This window comes from Anser anser, assembly GCF_964211835.1.
Source record: "Anser anser genome assembly, chromosome: 29".
Lineage (NCBI taxonomy): Eukaryota > Metazoa > Chordata > Aves > Anseriformes > Anatidae > Anser > Anser anser.
Window position 1 is genome coordinate 2,619,725 of NC_139750.1, and position 19,036 is coordinate 2,638,760.

At 56.7% G+C, this 19,036-nt stretch overlaps 2 protein-coding genes across 2 annotated transcripts; both read left to right on the plus strand.

The window, feature by feature from the left end:
* Positions 1 to 9,236: 9,236 nt before the first annotated feature.
* LOC310887800 (scavenger receptor cysteine-rich type 1 protein M130-like) lies at positions 9,237 to 11,465 on the plus strand (the record flags this gene model as incomplete). Its single annotated transcript, XM_083813960.1, has 4 exons — positions 9,237 to 9,597; positions 9,825 to 10,139; positions 10,248 to 10,574; positions 10,656 to 11,465. 4 exons carry the CDS (start codon positions 9,237 to 9,239, stop codon positions 11,018 to 11,020), a joined length of 1,368 nt encoding a protein of 455 aa, XP_083670086.1. The 3' UTR covers positions 11,021 to 11,465.
* Positions 11,466 to 13,194: 1,729 nt separating this feature from the next.
* On the plus strand, positions 13,195 to 17,864 carry LOC310887799 (antigen WC1.1-like). The gene is made up of 7 exons (XM_083813959.1): positions 13,195 to 14,337; positions 14,425 to 14,733; positions 15,083 to 15,118; positions 15,394 to 15,534; positions 16,206 to 16,301; positions 16,997 to 17,149; positions 17,382 to 17,864. Exons 2-7 carry the CDS (start codon positions 14,631 to 14,633, stop codon positions 17,636 to 17,638), a joined length of 786 nt encoding a protein of 261 aa, XP_083670085.1. The 5' UTR covers positions 13,195 to 14,337; positions 14,425 to 14,630; the 3' UTR covers positions 17,639 to 17,864.
* Positions 17,865 to 19,036: the final 1,172 nt, after the last annotated feature.

A 19,036-nucleotide genomic window follows, 5' to 3' on the forward strand; every position in this document is an offset into this window, starting at 1 on the left:
TCTCTAACACAGCTGGCTCCGTACCAGCATCTGCAGCATAAAAGGAGATCTGCTTGGGGCAGTGTCTGAAGACTCCGCTCTTCTCCCAGACCTGCTGTCATGGATATTTCAAAGGAACTGACTTGAAAGAGGCTCCTTGCTTTGCTTGTTTCTCTGTGGGCTCAGGCAGATAAGCTAGGAATCCCAGGATCATATTTTTTGCAGGGAGGGATGATTCCATTCCTGCCTGTTGGTGCCCAGCACCTATGAGATATTGACTTCACTGGCCTGTGTCCACAGCATTCAAGGCTGTCCTCCTGGGAGAGTCAGGGAGGATCAGCAGAGCAGGGGTGTTGTGGTTTAACCCGGCCGGCAGCTAAACACCACACAGCCTTTCGATCACCCTCCCCCCTCTCTCTCTGGGATGGGGGAGAGAAATGGGAAAGTGAAGCCTGTGAGTTGAGATAAAGACAGTTTATTAAGACAGGAAAATAATAATAATAATAACAATAATAATAATAGTAATAATGATAATAGTATTAATAATAATAATGTGTATGAAACAAGTGATGCACAATGCAATTGCTCACCACCCGCTGACCGATGCCCAGCCTATCCCTGGGCAGCCGGCCCCCCACCCCGGCCAGCCACCCCTATATATTGTTTAGCATGATGTCAGATGGTATGGAATACCCCTTTGGCCAGTTTGGGTCAGCTGTCCTGGGTCTGTCCCCTCCCAGCTCCTGCTGCACCCCTAGCCTGCTCGCTGGCAGGACAGAGCCAGAAGCTGAAAAGTCCTTGGCTTAGTGTAAGCACTACTCTGCAACAATTAAAACATCAGCATGTTATCAGCGCTCTTCTCATCCTAATCCAAAACATAGCACCCTACCAGCTACTAGGAGGAAAATTAACTCTAGCCTAACTGGAACCAGGACAGATATCCACCCCTTATTCCATACCATTTATGTCGTGCTCAGGTTACACTCTTTCCAATACATTCTAATTAATCACCATTTTCATCTATGATATATAGCAATCATGGTAGTGATGACATACAGTATTATATAATAATTAACATAGTACAATTCAACTCATGGGCTATTCTCACCCAGTATTAAATCCCCTTGAGGTACACACTGGACCTCCCCATTCTTTTGCATTACCCACCAAGTGCATCCAGGTCCCTGAGCAAAAGCAATTCCACGAATGGGTTTGCCTTTTCCTGAGGCAGGAGTAGCCCAGACTGTCTTACCCAGCATGTTTCTTACGTGCACTACAGGAACTTTATCCCCTTCTACAGTGCGTAACAGGTTTGATTGGGCAGGTCCAGCTCGGTTGGCAGATCCCCTGGTATTGACTAACCAGGTGGCCTTTGCCAAATGTGTATCCCAATTTTTGAATGTCCCAGCACCCATTGCTTTCAGTGTAGTCTTCAACAGTCCATTGTATCGTTCAACTTTTCCAGAGGCTGGTGCATGATAGGGGATGTGATACACCCACTCAATACCATGTTCTTTGGCCCAAGTGTCTATAAGGTTGTTTCGGAAATGAGTCCCATTGTCTGACTCAATTCTTTCTGGGGTGCCATGTCGCCATAGGACTTGCTTTTCAAGGCCCAGGATAGTGTTCCGGGCAGTGGCATGGGGCACAGGATATGTTTCCAGCCATCCGGTGGTTGCTTCCACCATTGTAAGTACGTGGCGCTTGCCGTTGCGGGTTTGAGGGAGTGCGATGTAATCAATCTGCCAGGCCTCTCCATATTTATATTTCAGCCATCGTCCTCCATACCAAAGAGGCTTTGACCGTTTGGCTTGCTTGATTGCAGCACGTTTCACAATCATGAATAACCTGTGCTATAGTGTCCATGGTCAGGTCCACCCCTCAATCACGAGCCCATCTGTATGTTGCATCTCTACCTTGATGGCCTGAGGTGTCATGGGCCCATCGGGCTATAAATAATTCATTATTTATAAATCATTCATTCACAGAGCAAGAAGCTGAGAAGTCCTTGGCTTGGTGTAAGCACTGCTCTGCAACAATTAAAACATCAGCATGTTATCAGCGCTCTTCTCATCCTAATCCAAAACATAGCACCCTACCAGCTACTAGGAAGAAAATTAACTCTGTCCTAACTGGAACCAGGACAAGGGGCTTGGCTTGGACCTTGTACTCTGGACACCCTGGCAGATGCTGCTCCAGGGCAATGGTCCAAGAGCAGCCCCTTGCAACCACTCTTCCCAGCACTGGGCTCTCACCCCATTTCACACAGGTGGTTTCTTCCTCTGGATATGGACACTGAATGACTACATTGGGAGTCCATGTTTCCCTTGTCCATATGAGACTGCACACAGTATGGTTGTGGTGAGATGAACCTGAGTAAGTCCAGGTGCCAGAAACTGTTCCCTAAGGGTGACATAAATTCCAGTGGGACAGAGAGAGTCTGAAGTTCACTTCCCATTGGAGGTATGGTCCCCTAGAATAGCAGCTGAATAAAGCAATCCTAGTCATCATAACTGTCACACCAACTCCTTCTCTGCAGAGTTTGCCTAAAACGTATATTTTCCTAAAGCATATATTCAGTTCTTGAATCACTTTTCCACACATGGGTGGACATTTCCTTCAGGATGCCCTGGAGTTGCTAAAGGCTGCATGAGGAAACCTGAGTCGGGACACATGGGAGGCCTTCTGAAGCATAAGCTGGTCGGCAGGCAGAGTACCTGAGGGGTTGTGCACCCGGTGCTCCTGGGTGGGCTGGGAAGATGCCTCCTGAGTACAACAGTTCCTTGTAGCCCTCTGGATGCTGGCTGTGAGGTCACTTCTGTCCCAGCCCCTGGCTGGCCAACAGCAGGGAGGCAGAGCCTCTGAGGTCATAAAGGCCATCAGAAAGCTGTCCCCAAGAGGGTGACACATTTGGGGAGGTCAGGGGAAATCTGGGAGAATAAAGGTGGGAGATTTGGGGGAGAGAAGAGGGACTTGGCTAACAGACGGAAAGATCTGGAAGAGGTGAGAGGGGTTCAGGTAAGGCTGTGCTGTTGCAACACTGACTAGGAAAACATTCATGTCAAGCCCTGGCAATATTTCTAAGCAGTAACCATAAGCCCTATCCCTACATCTAAATGCTATCCCTCTCTCTGCAAGGAATCCACTACTCTTACCCCTAACCTCAAATGTCACCTGGCATGGGTTAGCCAAGTCCCAAACCCATAAGGCCTTACCATACACTCTTAGCTCAGTTCTCACCCTATTCCTCAGCCTTTTGTCCCTAACATTGAATTCCAGCCTTAACATGATTCCTCAACAGAGCCCTGAAGAAAATCCCAACAAATAACCTAGTCTCTACACTAGACACAGACTAGAAACCAAGGCAGAAAACACAAGCCTCCCTCTAATACTCTTCCCAACCACTAACTGTGGAAGGCAAGATCTAATCCCTAAACCCTAACCTGATCACCTGATCCCCAAATCCTGCATTGCTGTGGTCTAGTCCCTTACTGAAGCAGTCTGGCCTCATGAATCTGAGAGAAACAGCCCTGCAGACACCAAGGTCAGTGAAGAAAGAGGGTGAGGTGGTGCTGCAGGTGCTGGAGAAGAAGTTCCCCTGCAGCCCTTGGTGCACCATGTTGGAGCAGATCTCCACACCGCAACTGATGGAAGACCCCATGTGGGAGCAGGTGGATGTGGCCTGAAGGAGTCTGCAGTCCATGAAGAGTCCCTGCAGGAGAAGACTGCGTCAGAACTGTGGAGAGGAGCCCAGCTCTAGGCAGCCCCTCATGGTGGGGCCTTTCTTCTGAGGAGAAACTTATATCGACCCTTTGACCGGTGCTGCACAGACAAGGACAGGACTCAGGATGGCATCGCCCTTCAAGAAGGAACTACCTTTGGGATTCCCTCAAAGTGTGCAACTCCTGGCTGTGTCACAGCTTGAGTCACTGCACTGTGAATGCTGACCAAAGTCCTACCATGACAGATGCAACCTCATGCGTCCCCTGCAGCCACTCCCTCTGGTCTTCCTGAACTACCATTGACAATGCAGACTCAAGCAAAGAGAGACAAAAGGGAATGTAAGAATGCCCATGCTGTACAAACTCAACGACAATGATACATGCTAGCAAGTAACTGGAACAGGAGCTGAGCACCAGCTCATCACAAGCACCAGATTCATGCTTAGTTGGTTTGAAAGGACTGAGCACAGGGCATTAGAAAAAGCATAAAAGAAGGAGCTACATCTTCTCCATGTGGACTCAGCAGCAGCAGCCCTGCAGAATGACAACCCATCTGGCTGCTCATGGCTTGGACAAGTGTACAGTTTGCTGCTTGAAGAATTGTCTGGAAGGCCATGCTCAAAGAGTCTGAGTGAAGAGAGATCAGTCCAGTTGGTGGACGGTCACCGGTGGCACTCCCCAGGACTCAGTACTGGGTCCAGTTTTGTTTACTATTTTGATGGATGATCTGAATGAGAGAAATAAGTGCACCCTCAGTACATTTGCAGATGATAACAAGTTAGGTGGGACAGTTGATCTTCTTGTGGGTAGGAAAGGTTTGCAGAGGGACCTGGAAAGAGGGACCTGGATTGATGGACTGAGTCCAATCACATGACATTCAACAACAATTAAGTGCCAGCTCCTGCACTTGGATCATAACAACCCCGTGCAGCAGCATAGGCTTGGGGAAGAGTGGCTGGAAAGCTGCCCAGCAGAAAAGCACCTGGGGATGTTGGTCAACAGCCAGCTGAACATGAGCACCCACCCCCTGTCATGGACAGGGACACTGACATCTTCCAATAGATCATCTCTGCTTTTGAGGTCACTGTCAGCTGAAGATCTGATAGGCCAGGAGCAGGCCCATGGCAGGTGGTGCCTGAGTAGCTGACAGGCCGAGAGCAAACATGGCCTGTGCTAGACACTGTGAGGACCCTGGTGCCTGAGAAGCTTGTAGGCCAGGAATAAGCACATGGCTTGTGTGGGTCTTTGGGAGCTTATGATATCATGTCGGCGATGGCATCCCATGCTTGATTACTCCTGCCATCCAACAGAAACCCCAGGCACCTGTCTACTGGTGCATCACACTTGTTCATAGGTGAGCTTTCTGCTCAAATAGGTGTCTATGTGGTGCTCAGGTCAGTGGCTGCATGGATGTCAGAGAATCACAGAATCATGGAATGGTTTGGGTTGTAAGAACCCTAGTGACCATCTAGTCCCACCCCCCTTGCTACAGGCAGGGACACCTTCCATTAGGCAACATGTGCTTATGAGGTCATGGTCAGCTGAGGAGTTGATAGGCCAGGAGCAGGCCCCTGGCCTGTGAATGTCGTTTGGATGCCAGTGGTGCCTGTGTAACTAACTGGCTGAGAGCAAACATGGCCTGTGCTAGATGCTGTGAGGACCCTGGTGCCTGAGAAGCCAGTAGGCCAGGAATAAGCACATGGCTTGTGTGGGTCTGTGGGGAGCTACAGGCCAAGAACTTGTGTAGGTGTTTGTGAGGTCTTTGCTCTCTGAATACAGGCCAGGAGCAGGCCTGTGACAGGTGAAGATGCTATGGCATCACCTGGAGCTGGGTTGGACAGAAACATCAAATATCTAGATTAAAAAATGAACTATTTGTATCTAAAAAACTATAAAGAGTATAAATATATATTAAAAATATTAAAAATAATAAAAAATATAAAACATATTTATAAAAACTAAAAATTATATATATAATAATATAACATAAAATAACATAAAATAACATAAACTATAATATATAAAAATATAATGTATTATAATATATAATAATATAATATAATTAATATATTATGCAATATAATAATAATACATATAATATAAAATAATATATATAATCTAACCTGATATATTATGTATAATAATATACTATATATAATATAGTATATATAAAATGTAATATAAATATATATTATAAAGATAAAATCTATAATATAAAATAATAATATAATGTAATGTAATGTAATACAATACAATATAATATAATAATATATAATGTAATAATATATAATATAATGATATATATCATATTTTATATATTTATTAAATGTACATATATTTAAAAATTATATGTGTATATATACATATAAAATAAGCTATATGTCTGAGAGCATTGTCCAAGCACTTCTTGAACCCTGCCAGGCTTGGTGCTGTGAGGAGGCTGGGAGGCAGCGCAGGGCCAGGCCTGGGCACGGGGCCAGGAGGAAACCACCGCCTTCCTGCCCGGGCGCCATGTCACGTGGGCTGCGGTTTGTGCACCTGCAGTGGCAGGCAGGCTCCAGCTCCCGACCCGCCGCGGGGAATAACGGCCCCTGGGTGACACGCTGAGAGCCGGGGAGACGCCTGAGGCTCTGGGCTGCAGCTCTGCTGCCAGGGCAGGCCCTGGACCAGCTCTGGCTGCTGCCAGGACCCCACAGGAGGCTCCCTGGGGAGGGACGGGCCAGCCAGCGCTCCCGGCATGGGGCTCGGGCCCTGCCCAAGGGCCTTTCCCAGCTGCTGCTGCCAGCACAGCGGGGGCTGTAGCAGGGGCAGGGGCTGGGCCCTTCCCAGCCTGACACAGCCCCGCTGCAGGCCCAGCCCCGTGGATCCCATGGCGCAGGGACGGCCGGACAATCGCACCTTGGGCTCTTGGACGCTACAGCTCAGGAGATGCTCCGTGCTCCCGGTCCCCACAGCGGGCTGCAAGGGGTGTCAGACCCATCTGCCCCCACACCCAGCCCTACCCCACGATGATCTCCCACCGCAGTGACGTGAGACCCGCAGCGGAGCCGTCCCTCATATATGGTCATGAAGAGCGCTGGAGAAGTTCATTGGAGAGCTGGGCTGCGTCGGAGGGGAGATAAGTGCCGATAACGTCTAAAAAGGTGCCTGCTGCTTCGATTGGCTCCTCCTGCAGCTGGGACAGCATCTGCACAGATATATTGCCCTCCCATCATCACCATTGCCCTGTCGGTCCCCAGGAACTCCAGCAGCAGGGCCGTGCAGTGAGGGCAGGAGCCTCAGGATGGGGACAGAGGGACTCCTGTCCCCTTGGGTGCTGTGGCTGCTCCTCTGGTTGCAGCCTTGCAGAGGTAAGTGCCAGCTGCTTTTTTCAACAGCCTGGGGCCAGCGGGCAGCAGTGGGGTCATTGGGATCCTTCTGGGATTGGGTTTGCTTTCCAGGCACCACTGAAATGAGAGGCAGAAGGTTCTCAGTCCCTCAGCCCTGTGCTTTAATCTGTGCCTGTCTGGGTGGGAGAGGGTAATCCATTTCTACAGCTCCCATGATTATGGCAGGCCATGCCTGTCTGCATTTCCAGACACCTTGTCTTTCAGGTACCCTTTTGAGACCCCTTGTTCCCCAAGACTTTACCTCTGGAGCTGGAGGAGGCCCAGGTAGTGACAGTGGCTCTTAGCGATCTCCAGGGCACATCTATTGCCTGGGGTCCCCCAGAGGGGTTGTGTGCCACTCCCTGACCCTGGGATCAGAGGAAACCCTGACCCCAGGAGGGCAGGTTGTGCCCCATAGAGAGAAGGGGACTGGGGCGTCTACATCCAGAGGTGTCAGAGAGGTGTCCTTCCTTGGGGGCCCTGGCCAAGTGCAGAAGCTGGGCTGAAAGCAGGGATAAGGAGGGGATACAGGTAGGGGGGGGAGCCTTGTGTTTGACTCGGTGCCCCCAGGACAGACAGGAAGCCCCAGAGGTTTTGGTGTGTTTTGGAAGTTTCTGGGGCAGGTGATGGACAAGGAGAAGTATGGGCCTAGGGCCATGGGGCTTTTCAGAGGGTGCTGGGCTGGGGAGGAGTGGGAGCCCTGTGCAGGACTGGGGGTGGTGTGTGGGTGGGCATGGGCAAGGCAGGGAGCCACTGGGATGGGAGGAGGTGCTGAGGGCTGTGGGGCAGTGAATGTCCCAGGAGGGACAGAGCTGTGCAATCTCAGCCCAGCTCTGCCCCAAGGGAAAGGATGAACCCCCACCACCACCTAGGACAGCATGCAGGACAGGGCTCGCACCCTGGGAACTGTGAGTCTGCTTGGGCAGGGGGCAGGAGACCCGCAGTGTGGGGCTTGCAGCTCTCCTGACCCTTCCTGTGTTGGTGTTTGAAGGGGCTGCAGAGGTGAGGCTGGCGGATGGCAGCAGGCGCTGTGCTGGGAGAGTGGAGGTGAAACACCAGGGCCAGTGGGGGACCGTGTGTGATGACTACTGGGACATCTTCGATGCTGCAGTGGTTTGCAGGCAGCTGGGCTGTGGGGTTGCTCTTGAAGCTCTTCAGAAAGCACACTTTGGGCCAGGGTCTGGTTCCATTTGGATGGATGATGTTCACTGTAATGGCACTGAGTCTGCCCTGTCTGACTGCACACACAGCGGATGGGGGCAAACAAACTGCCATCACAGGGAGGACGCTGGAGTGACATGTTCAGGTAAGGAATGAACTTGTTCCCTACCTCTGGGACGAGGACACTTCTAAGGGACCTGGCTGTGACCTCAGGAAACAACAAGTGGACACCGGAACATGGCTCTGTGTGTCAAGTTGCACTCTGAGCTGGCTCTGTCACTGCTGGTGTCCCTTGTCCCTGGGGAAAGCCCAGTGGGAGCGCACCCAGCCTGGCCCTGAAGCTGGAGCAGCCAACCTGGGGAGGTGCCCGGGGCTGGGAGAGGAAAGCCCCCACCCTTCCCCATCGTGCTGGCTGGTTCCCATCTTTCTCCTCCCATTTGCCCAGGCCCTGTCTGGCAGGATGGTCCCTATGCCAGGGGAATCTAGAGCAACTCCCCCAGCCACCAGCAGCCTCAGGGAAGGGTGTGCAATGGCCCAGGAACTTTGGGTTGTGCCCCCAGCAGACAAGAGAACCTCGGCCAAAGCAGGGGGGCTGCTCAGAGGAGAGGAGCACTGGGCTTGGACAGAGGGGCAGGGTGGCAAGCAGCACCATGTTACTCTGCCAGGGTCACGCTATGAGAGCCAAACCCTGGAGACATGGCCCCTCCAGGCTGTGCTGACCCACTGCCCAGCATCTCCTGCCTGCCCTGTGCCCCTGGGGCTGTGCCAGCACCTCCTGGCTCTCCTTGGTGCCGGTCAGCCCAGGGGCTCCTGGCAGCAGCAGTTTGTCTGAGAGGTGCCTGCGTCTTAGGGTTTGGAGAGAGGATAGCCCATGGGTCCTGGGCTAGTTTCTGAGGAGCAGCAAGGTGGCCCTGACCTGTTTGTGCCATCGGCACCCACTGAGTGCTGCTGGGCTGGCCGAGGGGCTCTGCATGTGGCCACTTTAGGGATGAGGTGGGAGGTGGGCATGGAAGTGCCAGAGGGCTCCGGGAACTCACAGGTCTCCTTGGTTGCTCCAGGATTTGTCCGGCTGGTCGGAGGGGACAGCCCCTGCTCAGGAAGTGTGGAGGTCTACGACAGGGACCAGTGGAAAGCTGTCTGTGACTCCCAGTTTGGTGCCAAAGCTGCCGAGGTGGTCTGCAGGGAGCTGCAGTGTGGCACAGCCCTGTCTGTCCATGGGGCAGCTCACCTGGGAGAAGGGGCTGGTCCTTTCTGGGACAGAGAGCCGCAGTGTGTGGGGAACGAATCCACCATCCTCTTCTGCCCCTGGGGGGCCCCCAGGGACCAGCACTGCACCCATGGCAATAGCACCCACGTCACCTGCACACGTAAGGACTCGGTGTGGGATGGTGCCCACGGGGTCTGTGGTAGGGGCAGGAAAGCAGGGTGGGCACTGGGCTATGCTGGGTGGGGGGCAGGTGGGGTGAGGTGGTGGTCTGCAGCCGTAAAAGAGTGCTGCAGGAGGAGAAAGGCACGTTGTCCCTTTGGCCTCACCTGCAGCTCCTGTGGGAGCAAGAGCACAAATGTGGCCTCTCTCACCCTCCTTTGTCCCCAGAGTACACAGGGTTCAGGCTGGTGAACGGCAGCACAGCGTGTGCGGGCAGGGTGCAGGTGGAGGTGCTGGGGACGTGGGGGACCCTCTGTGCCTCCCGCTGGGACCTCTTGGACGCCCACGTTCTCTGTCGGCACCTCGGCTGTGGCTTTGCTGAGTCCATTCCTGGAGGAGGGCATTTTGGGAGAGGAACTGGCCCCGTCTGGAGAGACTCGTTCCACTGTGACGGGACTGAAGCCCACCTGGGGCAGTGCCCGGTGACTGCCCTGGGGGCCTCGCCGTGCGCTCACGAGAACGCTGCTGTTGTCATTTGCTCAGGTGAGTGCTGGGCAGTGCTGCAAAGTCCATTTGCCCCTGGTGCATGACACGGCCACCCAGAGCTGGGGACCCCATGGCAGCGCCTGGCTGAATTTCTTCTCTCACCAGGCCCGGCTCGCCCCATGTCTCTGCGGCTGGTGGGCGGAGGGAGCCGGTGCGATGGGCGCGTGGAGGTCTTCCAGCACGGGACGTGGGGCAGAGTCCTGGATGAACAGTGGGACATGCAGGAGGCCAGCGTGGTGTGCCGGCAGCTGCAGTGCGGAGAGGCAGAGGCAGCCTACACCCCTGTGAGGGCCGAGCGAGGGCTGGGCCCCGTGGGGCTGCACGGGGTGCAGTGCACAGGGCAAGAGGCTGACCTGAGCCTCTGCAACACCTCTCTGCCCGAAAAGGCAAGGGCAGCAGGGATCATGGAGGACGTGGGGGCCGTGTGCCGGGGTGAGTGGTGCTGCACGTCCCCCAGGTGTGGGGCCGGGGGGGCAGCCAGCCCCTGATGGCCGGGGCTTCTCCCCGCTGCAGGGAGCCGGCGGGTCCGGCTGGCGGACGGGGCTGGGCGCTGTGCCGGGAGAGTGGAGATCTACTACCAGGGGCGCTGGGGCACCGTCTGCGACAACGCCTGGGACCTGGCCGATGCCGCCGTCGTTTGCCGCCAGCTGGGCTGTGGAGGGGCCCTGGAGGCAGCCAGCTCCGCTCGGTTCAGGGAGGGCTCCGGGCAGATCTGGCTGGATGGCGTCAACTGCTCTGGGGCTGAAGCTGCTCTCTGGGACTGCCCTGCTGAGGCCTGGGGGCAGCACGACTGCGGGCACAAGGAGGACGTGGGAGTCGTCTGCTCAGGTCTGTGCTGGGAGCTGGGCTGGGAGCTGGGGCCTGGGAGGCTGGGGTGAGGGCAGAGCCAGTTAGGGCCAAGGCCATCAGTGGCTGATGTCCAAGGACGTCGCTGGGGCCTTTCCTCCTTCCAGAGTTCATGGCCCTGAGGCTGGAGAACAGCGACGGCTGCTCCGGGCGCCTGCAGGTTTTCTACAACGGGACGTGGGGCAGCGTTTGCTCCAATTCGATGACTACCCAGACAGTTTCCCTGGTGTGCAAGGAGCTGGGCTGTGGGGACAGAGGGCAGCTGGAAACATCCTCAGTCTATGCCAAGCTGTCTGGCACCGCATGGCTGGATCATGTGGAGTGTGGGAAGAGCAACAGCTCCTTCTGGCAGTGTCCCTCTACTCCCTGGCATCCGCAGTCGTGTGATGACCTCCGAGAAGAGGCCCACATCACCTGCAATGGTAACTCTAATTCATCAGGCCCCCAGGTCATCTTCCCCACTGGGTATGGTCAAATGCAGAGAAGGAACCCAGAGGGGCTTTGACTTTCTTATATTAGACCCTGTTGCTGTTGGTGACACAAAGGTGACTTCAGCTCTCAGAGCCACCCATGTCCACCAGCAGCTGTCAACAGGAGGGCTGCCAGCAGCCCCTGGGGTTTTGTTGCATTTGAGAGGTGCCTGGGACAGGTGATGGACAGGAGGAAGTATGGGCCTACGTCCAAGGGGCTTTTCAGAGGGTGCTGGGCTGGGGAGGAGTGGGAGCCCTGTGAAGGACTGGGGGTGGTGTGTGGGCGGGCATGGGCAGGGAGCCACTGGGGTGGGAAGAGTGGGTTATGAGGGCTGTGGGGCAGAAAAAAGGCCCAGGAGAAATAGAGCTGTGCACCCCCAAACCAGTGCAGCCCATGGGGAGAGGAAAGACGCCCCCAAAACCCCAGTATCAGCCTGTGGGGAAAGGCCTCCCACCCTGGGAACTGTGAGTCTGCCTGAGCAGGGGGCACTCAGACACCTGAAGTGTGGGGCTCGAAGCTCTCCTGACGCTTCCTGTGTTGGTGTTTGAAGGGGCTGCGGAGGTGAGGCTGGCGGATGGCAGCAGGCGCTGTGCTGGGAGAGTGGAGGTGAAACACCAGGGCCAGTGGGGGACCGTGTGCAGTGACCGCTGGGACATGTCCGATGCTGCAGTGGTTTGCAGGCAGCTGGGCTGTGGGGTTGCTCTTGAAGCTCTTCAGAAAGCACACTTTGGGCCAGGATCTGGTTCCGTTTGGATGGATGATGTACACTGTAATGGCACTGAGTCTGCCCTGTCTGACTGCACACACAGCGGATGGGGGCAAACAGGCTGCTCTCACAGCTGGGATGCTGGAGTGACATGCTCAGGTAAGGAATGAACTTGTTCCCTACCTCTGGGACGAGGACACTTCTAAGGGACCTGGCTGTGACCTCAGGAAACAACAAGTGGACACCAGAACATGGCTCTGTGTGTCAAGTTGCACTCTGAGCTGGCTCTGTCACTGCTGGTGTCCCTTGTCCCTGGGGAAAGCCCAGTGGGAGCGCACCCAGCCTGGCCCTGAAGCTGGAGCAGCCAACCTGGGGAGGTGCCCGGGGCTGGGAGAGGAAAGCCCCCACCCTTCCCCATCGTGCTGGCTGGTTCCCATCTTTCTCCTCCCATTTGCCCAGGCCCTGTCTGGCAGGCTGGTCCCTATGCCAGGGGAATCTAGAGCAACTCCCCCAGCCACCAGCAGCCTCAGGGAAGGGCGTGCCATGGCCCAGGCCTTTTGGGTTGTGCCCCCAGCAGACAAGAGAACCTCGGCCAAAGCAGGGGGGCTGCTCAGAGGAGAGGAGCACTGGGCTTGGACAGAGGGGCAGGGTGGCAAGCAGCACCATGTTACTCTGCCAGGGTCACGCTATGAGAGCCAAACCCTGGAGACATGGCCCCTCCAGGCTGTGCTGACCCACTGCCCAGCATCTCCTGCCTGCCCTGTGCCCCTGGGGCTGTGCCAGCACCTCCTGGCTCTCCTCGGTGCCTGCCTTTGCACCAGGAGCTCGTGTCAGCCCAGGGCTGCTCTCTGCCTGCTCTTTTGCCCCATGTCTGGCTGGTGGCTGGGGACGTGCATACCTGACACCACACTCTGTCCCTGCCTGAGGACCCCCCTTTACCTGCTCCCCAGATGTGCCCCATCAAACAGCAGCTCCCCAAGAGCCCCAGCAGCCCCCGGGAACAGGGGGCTTTTCTGGCAGCTCCAAGGGGTTCCTCAGCCTGGCCTGAGCCCGGTGGGGCAGAGCAGGCTGCAGCAGCCCCCAGTGCCTGGGCCCATTTCCTTGGGCCCACGTGCTGCGGGTGCTGCAGTGCTGGGTCTGGGGCCAGGCAGCCCAGGGGCTCCTGGCAGCAGCAGTTTTTCTGAGAGGTGCCTGCGGCTTAGGTCTTGGAGAGAGGCAGGGCTGGGAGCTGGGGCCTGGGAGGCTGGGGTGAGGGCAGAGCCAGTTAGAGCCAAGGCTGTAAGTGACTGACGTCCAAGGCCATCCTTGCGACCTTTCCTCCTTCCAGAGTTCATGGCCCTGAGGCTGGAGAACAGCGACGGCTGCTCCGGGCGCCTGCAGGTTTTCTACAATGGGACGTGGGGCAGCGTTTGCTCCAACTTGATGACTACCGAGACGGTGTCACTGGTGTGCAAGGAGCTGGGCTGTGGGAATGAAGGGAACCAGGAAACAACCTCAGTCTATGCCAAGCTGTCTGGCACTGCGTGGCTGGATCATGTGGAATGTGGGAAGAGCAACAGCTCCTTCTGGCAGTGTCCCTCTACTCCCTGGCATCCGCAGTCGTGTGATGACCTCCGAGAAGAGACCCACATCACCTGCAATGGTAAATCTGATTCATCAAGGAACCGGGTCCTGCTCCCCACTGGGTATGGTCAAATGCAGGAAAGGAACCCAGAGGGGCTTTGACTTTCTGCATTAGACCCTGTTGCTGCTGGTGGCACAAAGGTGACTTTAACTCTCAGAGCCATCCACGTCCACCAGCAGCAGTCAACAGTCAGGCTTTCAGCAGCTCCTGGGGGATGCAGAGGCATCTCCAGGCAAGGTCTCAGAGGAGACCATGCAGGGCTTGCAGGAGTCCTCCATCCACGGACAGCCTCCTGCTGCTCTGTGAACCAGGGACCCTGTGGGGATGCGCACTCAGGTCCCCCTTCAGTGCCGTGCATGTCCCCTGAATGAACGGGGTTCTGCTGCTGCCCTGACCCAGGCAGCATGGGGACGTGCGAGCAGAGGTCAGCCCTGATCTCTCCTGCACGACCCCCCAAAGCAGTCCCTTCAGCCCAACTTCTCTTTCTTTTGGGACATGGACAGAAAGGCCACAGGTGGCTGCATGCCCCAACTCCACGAGGTGCACAGGTAGGGAGCTGCCCCTGCGCGTGCCCCCCTCACCTGGCAGGGCTGTCCCAGCTGTCCCGGTGCAATGGGAGGTCGCTGCCTCCCCAGACAGGGAGAAGATCCGCACCGTGGGAGGCAAGGACGGCTGCTCAGGCAGAGTGGAGGTCTGGCAGCGCGGCGCCTGGGGGACGCTGTGTGACAATGCCTGGGACGTGCGGGACGCCGAGGTGGCATGCAGGCAGCTGGGCTGTGGCCCCGCGGTCTATGCCCTGGGCCAGGCTGCCTTTGGAGAGGGGACGGGCCCCATCTGGCTGATGGAGTGCGGGGGAACGGAGCTGTCTCTGCAGGACTGCTGGGCCCAGCCAGGGGACAGCGGTGCCTGCCAGCATAAGGCAGATGCGGCTGTGCATTGCTCAGGTGAGCAGTGGGGCTGGGAGACATCGCTGGGGGCTTGGCAAGGAGCTGGCTTGGGCGTCTGCCCTGCTGGATCCTGGCATGGCCCCACTGCGGGCCTGAGCAAGGGTGTCCCTGCAGACTTGGAGGCTGGTGGTGGGTGGGGAGCAGCCTCTGTGGGGCTGGATGTCCCAGCACATCCCCTGGGCTGCCTGCACTGTCCTGTGAGCAGCCCAGAGCAGTGGTGCTGGGCCCTGTCCCTGCCACCCTGCCCAGCCCCGCAGGAGGGACAATTCAGGTGGCACATGTTGGGGCCTTCTGCCAGGGAGGCTGCCTGGCCTCTCAGCCTGGCTCTCCTTCTGCTCCCCTGCAGCTGCACCCAGGACAGCAACATCCTCCCCACAAGCAGGTAAGTTGTCCTTCCCCTGGGGCTGGGTCTACCCATGTCCAGGCTGTGACCCACAGCCAGGGGAAGGGGCTCCCTGCTGGGCTGTGAATCTCCCAGGAAATCGAGGGAGCTAGAAGTCTGTGATGTACCCAGAAGGCTGGGAGCTGCCCCATCACCCAGCCCTGTCCCCCCCAGCACCTGCAGCACCTGCTGCCTTATGTGGTCAGGAGTGGCGTGTCCCACCCCCAACCTCTCCCAGGCCTGATGCTGCCCCTGCCATGTTTCTGCCCATGCAGATCCCCCCCGGGGCCCTCTGACCACCACCAGTGAGAGACTCTCGGTGCCTGTCATCATCTGCATCATCCTGGGGGCACTCCTCTGCCTGCTCCTGGCCCTCCTGGCTGGGCAGGTGCAAAGCGCCAGGGCTCGGCGCAGAGGTGGGTCCTTCCCCAGTGGTCCTGGGGGGGAGATACCTCCTGGAAGGGCTGGGTGTGCTGGGGGTGTTGGTGTCCTGGGGCACAGAAACAGAGCTATGTGCTGCCTCTTGCCCCATGTGCTGCCCCACCTACTGACAGACCATGGGGCACCAACATCAAGGGATGGAGAGAGCCCAGACCCTGGGGCATCAGTCCTGGGGTGAGAAGAGAAATGTGAGAGCTGGGCTGGGGGAGACAGGGAGGATGCACTGCTGGCAGTGCTCTGGGCAGCACTGGCAGGAGGAGTGTGGGGCAGCAGGGTCCATCAATGTGGTTCCAGCCACCCCCCAACAGGTCACAGGCTGTGCTATTGACGCGTGGGGCAGAGATGGAGCAGCTCCATGGGGAGGGGAAATGCAGGAGCTGGTGCAGGGTCTGCACTGGGACGTGACCCAGGGAACAAAGCGGCACAAGGGCTGTCTCCAAAGAGATGGTGCAAGGCTGACGCTGCCCCAGACCATCTCCATGGGGATACTGCCATCCCCGGGGTTGTGGCCGCAGTGCCAACACAACACAGTGGGGCTGTGCTGTGGGGACAGCCCTGTGCTGGCCCAGGGAATGGGCCTGGGGGACCCCAGTGGGGTCCCGTCCCTCTCTGCCCATCCCCAGACCAGCCCTGCCTCTGTCCCCAGGTTCCGGGAGAGCTGGGGAGCCCTTCCCTGAGGCCGTGTATGAGGAGATCACTTACAGCCTGGCATTGCAGAAGCAGCCGAGGTTCAGTCTCTCAGGTCGGTGCAGGTCCCTGCAGGGGCACATCTGCAGGGCCCTTTCTCCCTGTCCCAGAGCAGGGCTGTGCCCTGCAGCTCCTGCCCATGGTCCCTGAAATGGTTGGGCCGTGAGGTCTGTGGGAGAACATCCAGGTGCTGGTCCCCACAGAGGAGCTTCCTCCCCACCAGCTCTGCCCATCCCAGAGGGGACAGCCCCCCTCTGCCTGGCCCTGCACCCAGGGCACAGCCAAGGGCTGAGTGAAGGTGCTGTCTTAGGGCAGGTCTGGGAGCCTCTCTGAAAAATGCCTCGTCCCAAGGGAACTGGTCTCCCCCCATGGTGCCCATCCCCAGCAGTGCTGACCACAAGTCAGGGCAGCAGGGCTCATCCCAGAGCACCCGCTGCAGCTCTCTGCAGGCTCCTCTTCAGAGGGGTTCCTGACCCAGCTGCAGCCCTACCCCAGGCACAGTGAGGAGGAGGATGGTCTGGAGCCACCCCAGGGATCAGAGCTCGGGTGGGGGGAGAAAGAGCTCCATGTCTCCTGCCTGCAGACAGACAGACAGCAGTGCCACTGAGTGCCATCATCAGAGCTGGAAGGACGAGGGCTCTGCTTTGGCCCTGACACCAGCAGCGTGTCAGCCCTGTGTCCCCGCACACCCTCCCATCCTCTGCTCTGCACGACATCTCTTCTCACTGCCACCACCTACTCTCGTTTCAGATGTCCCTGTACTGCCCAGAGGTGACCCAGCGGATGGCTACGACGATGCTGGGGAGGTTTCTGACCCTGGGGAGGATCCTGTCCCTGGGCAGGGGGACTGGGAAGTGCCCAGGATACCAGAGGAAGGAGATGGGCCCAGGGATGCAGCCACAGGTGAGAGGGTAATGCAGCGCTGCCGCTTCCTAGGTGACAACCCCAGGGCCAGACAGGTCCATGCTGTATCGAGAGCCTGACCTCCCAACATGGAGAACCTGCCCTGGGATATTTCCGGGGGCCTGGAGAATGGGCTGAATGTCTCAGAGCTGGCAAGGAGGAGGAAGGTGATGTACAGCCCCGAGGGACACCCCACAGACCCAATCACAGCAGCCTGCCTTGATGCTTACAGGGGGAAGCCTGCGCTCCCAGAGAAGTGCTGGGAACCCTGGAGCTGAGGGAGACACCTCGTCCCCTTTCCTGGGACGCATGGGCTATGACGATGCTGAAGAGGTGTCCCTGGCATGTCCCCACGAGGACACCCAGGATGTGTCACCGGAGCCCCATGCACAAGGGTCCCAGAGCCCCAGGCCAGCAGAGCCCAGCCCTGCTGAGCAGCTGGGTGCAGCCGGGAGGGAGGAGAGCTCAGTGCCACTGGGAGAGCTGTGAGCCCCAGGGAATGGTCTCCCTTTTCCAGAAGGCAGCAGACACACACGGGTATTTCCCCTCTTGGTATTCCCCTGTTTTTATGCTGTGTGTTGGCAAATGTTAATATTAAAACCCTCTGGGGGCTTTGCCCCAGATCCAGTGCTTCCTTGCCCAGGTGTCGGGGTGTCTCTCTGAGGCTAACCAATTGGAGTAGAGCTCAAAGCTGTAATAGTGGGGAACGGGCATGTCTTGGGACCAATGGGATTGGGGTCTGGCTGGGGGGATGCCAGAACCCCCAGTCCCTGGATTATATTCCTGCTGACGGAGACATTTCCATCCCGCCAGCCACAGGCAGTTTCCAGCAAAAGTGGCTCTGTGTGATGCCTCATGATGCACTCACTGGTAGCACCCATCTTCTACAGCCTTGGGCCCCCAAGGAGCCCAAGGATGCCTGCCCAGCACCCACAGACAGAGTAACCTCTCCTGCAGGATCTAAGTGGAGAGAAGGTTTGGACCCCTGGGCAGGAACTGGCACCCAAACTGCCCTCCCTGATCCTGCTGGTAGGTCCTCCCCAGCTCTTCCCCAGCAGACTCCTCTGCTGCAGGCTGAGAGATGCTTTTGGTAGTGGGGTGGTGGGCTGCAGGGGCTGCTGGATGGTCTGGAACGTCTGTTTAGTCCCTTTGGGTCAGCTGTCCTGGCTGTGTCAGGGACACCTTCCTCAAAATCAGGTTGCTTAAAGCCCCATCCAGCCTGGCCTTGAAGGCTTCCAGGGATGGGGCACCATCCGACAACCTTTCTGGGCAACCTGCTCCAGTGCCTCACCACTCTCAGAGTAAATGATTTCTTCTGAATATCTAATTTCAATCTACCTTCTTTGAGTTTAAAGCCATTACCCCTTGTCCTATTACTACATCCTCTAATTAATTGCCTCTCCAGCTTTCCTTTAGGCCCCCTGTAGCTACTGGAAGGTTGCTCTAAGTTCTTCCCAGGGCATTCTGTTCTTAATTCCCCACTTCTCCCTCTTCATAGGAGAGATGCTCCAGCCCTCTTACCGTTTTTGTGGCCATCCTCTGGACTGGCTCCAACATGTTCATGTCTTTCTCATGTTGGGGGCCCCAGAGTTGAACACAATATTTTAAGTGGGGTCTCACAAGTGCAGAAGAGAGAGTGAGAATCACCTCCCCTGACCTGCTGGCTATGCTTATTCTGATGCAGTCCAGGATTTTGCTTTCAGGGCTACAAGTGCATATTGCCTGTTCGTGTTGAGTTTTTCAAACACCAACACCCCCAGGATCCTCTCCACGCGGCTGCTCTCACTCCCTTCTCCACCCAGCTTGTATTTATGCACAGGACTGCTTCAACCCATGTGTGGGACTTTACACTCAGCCTTGTTGAAGTTCATGAGTTTCACACAGGCC